This window comes from Ostrea edulis, chromosome 5 (genome assembly GCF_947568905.1).
Source record: "Ostrea edulis chromosome 5, xbOstEdul1.1, whole genome shotgun sequence".
NCBI lineage: Eukaryota > Metazoa > Mollusca > Bivalvia > Ostreida > Ostreidae > Ostrea > Ostrea edulis.
Window position 1 is genome coordinate 82699021 of NC_079168.1, and position 6835 is coordinate 82705855.

Here is a 6835-nt window from a genome sequence, read left to right on the forward strand (position 1 = left end):
AGGAGGAAAAGAAAGAGGTTCAAGAAGGTATGCATCTAGGAACAGTTAAATTAGTGATGGAAATAGTGTACACAGAATCTCCAAATTATTAAACTCTAGTGATGGACTTGGTGTACACAGAATTTAGGTACAGTTAAATTAGTAATAGACAGAGTGTACATAAAATCTAGGAATAGTCAAACTATAGTGATGAATTTAGTGTACACAGAGTTTAGGGATAGTTAAACTATAGTGATGAATTTAGTGTACACAGAGTTTAGGGATAGTTAAACTATAGTGATGAATTTAGTGTACACAGAGTTTAGGGATAGTTAAACTATAGTGATGAATTTAGTGTACACAGTGTTTAGGGATAGTTAAACTATAGTGATGAATTTAGTGTACACAGAGTTTAGGGATAGTTAAGCTATAGTTGTGAATTTAGTGTACACAGAGTTTAGGGATAGTTAAACTATAGTGATGAATTTAGTGTACACAGAGTTTAGGGATAGTTAAACTATAGTGATGAATTTAGTGTACACAGAGTTTAGGGATAGTTAAACTATAGTGATGAATTTAGTGTACACAGAGTTTAGGGATAGTTAAACTATAGTGATGAATTTAGTGTATACAGAGTTTAGGGATAGTTAAACTATAGTGATGAATTTAGTGTACACGGTGTTTAGGGATAGTTAAACTATAGTTATGAATTTAGTGTACACAGTGTTTAGGGATAGTTAAACTATAGTGATGAATTTAGTGTACACAGAGTTTAGGGATAGTTAAACTATAGTGATGAATTTAGTGTACACAGAGTTTAGGGATAGTTAAACTATAGTGATGAATTTAGTGTACACAGAGTTTAGGGATAGTTAAACTATAGTTATGAATTTAGTGTACACAGAGTTTAGGGATAGTTAAACTATAGTTATGAATTTAGTGTACACAGTGTTTAGGGATAGTTAAACTATAGTTTTGAATTTAGTGTACACAGAATTTAGGAATACTGTAAACCAACATTAAATAGTGTCAATTTAAAAATTGCACTTATTAAGCACTGTAAAATTTACTTCAACAAACAGTTTGACTATTCATAAACAAGCTTGGCTAATAGATAAAACAAAATATAAACTACACTTTTTTGTCTACAGTGCCTTCAATTGCATCATAAACGAACATCATATTTCTGGTAAAGTTTTGGAGTCAGTGGAGGTTTCCCTGGCAGTAGATAAAGTTGAGGCACACTGATCACAAATTAAAAACTTTTATTTTTACAAGCACAGGCACAATTGTACATAGCATCTAGCTGAACAGAGAGTAATCATTATCGTTTTTTGTTTATTTTTTCTCTTGTTTTTTTCATTTTGGTGTACAAGTGTTGAGTACAAACGAGTTCTACAGTGAAATTTATATGAGTGCATTATCTAAGATAGCGGACGTGAAAGATAATGGTCTATGATGGAGACATGTCAGATGGAGATCACGCAGATAACCAAAGTTTATATAAAGATTCTACACTAGTGATAAAGAAAGGGAGAGGATAAGGATGTAAAGAAATATGGATTTAAGATGACCTGTAAATAAATTAGTGTTTAAAAAAGTCTAAGAAACAAGGAACAGAATAAAAATAATAATAATGAAAATATTCATGCGCGCCCCCCCCCCCCTCTCTCTCTCTCTCTCTCTCTATTACTTTACTTGTAACATTTATTACCTTCCCCAGGTATTACGTTATTTTATTGTTTGAAAATTAGAAACAAAATACTGGGGTTCCACTGTATATACAACAATGTGAATGACATTGGTCACATCAATGCACAAAGTGCAGTTCAGTTTATAATGTCTAAGTTTCAGCTCATGCTTTCTCTTCCATACCATGCAGTACATTAAAGGAAGGGGGTGTAATTTGGAGGACTTGCAACTTGGGGAATAGGAGACATTTGTTTGTTGTTTTTTTAAAAACAAATTATATTTTCCTGTGTATTGCTTGTAGACTCAAGTTCAAAACCCTTTCAAAGAAAGAAGAAGAAACCATTAGCAGAAAGAATTGCAGAGAGAGAAGCGGCTAAAGTGGCTAAGGAGGTAGGTGTCATGACTCTTTAAAAATTATGACACCAAAATATGTTTAAATTTGGAATGTGCAAGAAAAATCTGTGATAAAATCTTGACTAGCAAGGCTTTAGTTAGTCATATATCATTTAACTGTTAGGTATAATAAGATAAGAAGCTGTTATCGCAATTCACCTTTGAATTAGAACGCTTTGTTCGATATAGTATTGCGTTGTGTGATGACACAATTGAATCTGTAATACCATTGCGAAATGCAACAGAAACTCTCATTGGTCCATATGTATAAGTCCACCCAAATTCCCTTATACGGGAGTAGTCAGCATTTGAAAACATGACGGCCAGATGCTAGATGGAAAAAAAACTTCAAAGGAAGAAAGAGAAAAAGTTGTATTCTTGTGTTGTTGTCTCATAAATTTAATATCAAAAAAATTCCTAACATATTTTCCTACTATACTTGTGTCCAAACATAACTTCAAATATTTATTAAAGCCCCATACGACCCAAAAACTCGATCACAGCTTTTGATGATTTCGTTCGTAGACATTTTAGGTAGCCAGTCAATTCGAATCCCGGTTCATTTCCATACTGGCACAATAGCGTCTAGATGTGTACTAATACCCCACAAATATTTTAGCTAAATAGTTTATATAATATACCACCCCAGTCCTATTAAATGATATAATTATTCAAATAGCTAAACTCACGGCAATACGGCTTTCATTAGTTATGGGTGGCCGCGTCGGCCGGTCTCCATCTAATGAGCTTATGTAGCATTTTCGTTAATCAAGAGCTTATTTTACCTTTCCAAAAAGTGGTACAAAAAATGTTTTAATTTCTTTTAATTGTTCGTGTTGATAATAAATGAAGAGCGAATACATAACTTACAACCAATTTTATGAATAGATACCAATAGCAAGAGTTTGAATTGACCGGCTACCTAACATGGCTACGTCAACAAACGAAATCATTTGAAGCTGCGAGTATTCAGGTCATGTGTGGCTTTAATGAATATTTGAAGGCATGTTTGGACACAAGTATAATTTATAGTAGGAAAATATGTTAAGATTTTTTTATATTGGGTTTATGAGACAGCAACACAAGAATACACCGATATCAGGCCTCAACCGTCTGCAGCTTTTTGTGACCCGTAAATGGAAGGTTTTTATAAGAGGTGGATCTTTTTAAAGAGCTACAGTTCTCCAGCTACACTGAATCCGCTCGAGAAAGTGGGCGGGCTGTAATCGGCCAATGAAAACTCTTGTTGTATTACATCAAACATGTCATTCAAATTGTTCAATCGTCTCATTCAATTGTGTCGTCACACAACGCAATACTATGTCGGGTAAAGCGTTCCAATTCAAAGGTGAATTGCGATAACTCCAAGACTATTGAGATGTCAGATGTTTATAATGAGATAAAAGAAAGCAAACATGATTGAGATGTGTGAATCTGTTGATTCTAACAGTAATGAGATGTTAGATATTAAATGAGATGTGAATCTGTTGATTCTAATAGTAATAAGATGTTAGATATTAAATGAGTTGTGAGTCTGTTGATTCTAACAGTAATGAGATGTTGGATATTAAATGAGATGTGAGTCTGTTGATTCTAACAGTAATGAGATGTTAGATATTAAATGAGATGTAAATCTGTTGATTCTTAACAGTAATGAGATGTTAGATAGTAATGAGATGTTAGATAGTAATGAGAAATTAATCTGTTCTCAGGAAGAAGAGAAGAAGCAGAATACACCACTGACAGCAGAGGAAGAATTAACAGAAAAGTTACGCAGAGAGAAAATTCAGAAAGAGGCAGATTTGAAACTCGCCAAAGAAGCATTTGGTAAATTTATTAAATGTGTAGAATCTACAGTTACAAATAATATATTTAGAGTATTTAATGTGTGAAATCTACAGTTACAAATTATATATTCAGAGTATCGCCATAGTAATATGTTCTTTACACAACTAGATACATGATATGTAAATATTTCAAAGAGACATAACTCCAGCACTTTGTAAAAACTATGCCCCCCCCCCCCAAACAATGCAATATATTCATATCATTAATCCTGACATAGTTTTGCCCAGTTATAAAAAGTCTTGTTTTGAAAAAATTTGTAGGAAATTCAAGTTTTTTCGATAATGTTGATTTTTCTCAAATGCATAGATTTTATTTTTACCCTAAGAAAGCTGATAATGTACCCGTGTTTTCAACATATAGATAAGATATGGTACAATAGCTTGATAATACTGAAAATATCAGGCAGTCTTTGGTCATTATAACAACTCATTAAGTCAATGGGACAGGGCATAGCTAATATTGCCTGCAAAACTGCTGTCTACAGAGTCGTGTCAGTGTGCCCTTGTTAATTTGTCGTAAACTGAACTGTCAAAGATTAACAAACTTGAGTTGGACAAGATATGCTTGTATTTGTACAGGAATTGAAGTCACGGGCATTGATGCAATGTACCCGGAAACTGAAGAGGAATACAACAAGTTTGAGGAAGCATTGAAAACTAAAATCTCATTTTTTGAAGTAAGTAATTCTTTAGTTAATACCAGTAGGTCTGTTATCTCATGAAAATTCTAGACGATATCTGTTAAAACATTTCATCTAATATTTATTAATTTTATTTATTTCAGAAATCCAAATATTATGTTCCATTTTTAGAAAAGTTATTCACCAATTTAGCAGTGTCATGTAAGTTTTACTTTGAGGAATTATCCATCATGTTCACTTAATGCATATGCTGTTTTTCATTGTTAGCAGACGGGAAAGAATTAGCTTTGTTTGTGTGTGTCTGCATATTTTTGAAGATTAAGAAACCAATATTTTGAACGATTTTTTTATTTTTATTGTAGTAGAAAGTGAAGATGTGAAAAGGATTGGTGCCACACTTAACACAGTATTTCATGAAAAACAGAGACAACAAAAGGTAATAGTTATGTTGTCATTTTGTCAGCGTAGATTCTTCAGGATGAGTTAATTACGGCCCTATCGAGTCAGGACACATATCAGTTGTTCAATGCGAATAGAATTATCATCCGAGGGCAAGATTGGTCAACATGTGATGTCTCCCTTTTAATGAGGACATAAATGTAAATGTGATGTCTCCCATGAAGTTTATGACAGAAGATGTGCTAATTTTGATTGGAAGCAATATGAATATGATTATAGAGTATGTGTTTCAGGTGCCCTTGTGTGTGCTTCACTTTGTGCACACTTTTCGTGTAATTAATACTATCACAAGGCAAGGACTACACTGTATATTGTACAATTGAATCAAAAGTAGTGATGTAATAATAATAATAATAATAACTGATATTCTTTTAAAATGTTTGATCATTGAAAGTATACAGTCAAAAGTAATTTGCAATCAGTCTAGCATATAAGTATTTCTGCAGTCTACTTGCATTACTTTTTAAAATGCAAGTAAATAATGTGTTTATCACGTGTAATTTGTGGAGTAATTTTTGTTTTAGGAACAGGAAAAGAATTCGAAGAAAAAAGGCAAGAAAAAGATTGTGATAAAAGCGGAACGTGACAATGACTTTGGTGACCTAGCAGCGGCCTCAACAGGAGAATATAACGATTATTACGACGAGGACTTTATATAACGTCAAGTGAATTCATAATGATGGAAGTTTTATTTACAAGCGGTGTTCAACATCACACCTGACTGTTCTGATGGATTGAGTAAATCAACAAAACTGGTCTTCTGCAAAGAAGTTGTGTATGCCTTGAGTAAAATTGTATTTATTGATGATTCAGTCATTCAATTTCCTGAAGGAGTTACTTTCTTTTATTAAGAAAATGTACTGTTGATATTTTCATGAAATGAATAAATTTGTAAAGAAAGTTTGGAACCCTCTTCAACAATGCTGCTGTATGCTTTGCTTTGTTTTGTTTAATTCCTCAAAAAATAGTATTTTCTTCTTTGTTAAAGAAATGTTGAATGGATCCTGTAACATTGCATAGATTTTGTCATGAAGAACTATAATGAAGTTTTATTTCACAAATGATTGATGTCTACTGTGAGTTTTTGATTAACATAAGCTGTTCATCACCAAAGTGTAGCTGTTGGTGGTCTCAGAACTCCCATCCTGTAGTGTAAGTTTCTCACATTATGTCTGGAATACCGGAGTACTACTGAAGCAGGGTGAGGAGAAAATCTCTGGTAAATGTCGAGGATATCATTACAATTTTACTTCAGAATGCAGTGTCTGCATGTAACCATATCTTCTACAAGGATATTGCTGTAGAGATGTGGATTCGGTATGAAGTATCAGACATTTGAGGTAATGGTCAATATACAAAAATTAGTTAAGTCGTATAAAGGAAAGCATATGTATGTAGTGTATGAGAATCTGTTGAGTGCACTTTTTAATGACACTATCGATTGGTGTTGGAGATAAAACACAATCATGTGGATGCCATTTCACAGTGGTCTTTAAAGGGACTGGTTCACGATTTTTGAACAAAATATTTTTTCATTTTTGATGTTGGATATTAAAAGTATAACTCATTTAATGTTGACAACAAAAATTTTGACCTTCTGAATGCAAGAATAAAGGCTATATTTTAGCCTTAAATATGTGTTATGTAAACAAAGACTCGAGTCTTTTTATGTAAACAAACAAGTGAAATATTAATTTCGTAATATAAGCATCTTAATTTTGCATAGTCGCACATGACACATTTTACCCGAAGAATGCTTGAAATGTGAAAGTTATAATAAACTTAGATCGATATCCATTTCTTTTGAAAATTTCTTAAACAATA

At 32.7% G+C, this 6835-nt stretch overlaps 1 protein-coding gene across 1 annotated transcript in view; it reads left to right on the forward strand.

The window, feature by feature from the left end:
- The window catches only part of LOC125651790 (eukaryotic translation initiation factor 3 subunit J-A), a 16973-nt gene extending 10897 nt beyond the window's left edge, over positions 1-6076 (forward strand). Inside the window, exons 3-9 of the mRNA XM_056166186.1 lie at positions 3-27; positions 1973-2061; positions 3777-3891; positions 4491-4588; positions 4696-4753; positions 4915-4988; positions 5536-6076. Of these exons, the coding sequence (XP_056022161.1) occupies positions 3-27; positions 1973-2061; positions 3777-3891; positions 4491-4588; positions 4696-4753; positions 4915-4988; positions 5536-5670 (594 nt within the window). The 3' untranslated portion in view covers positions 5671-6076. The remainder of the gene's footprint in view (positions 1-2; positions 28-1972; positions 2062-3776; positions 3892-4490; positions 4589-4695; positions 4754-4914; positions 4989-5535) is intronic.
- The last annotated feature ends 759 nt before the right edge of the window (positions 6077-6835 follow it).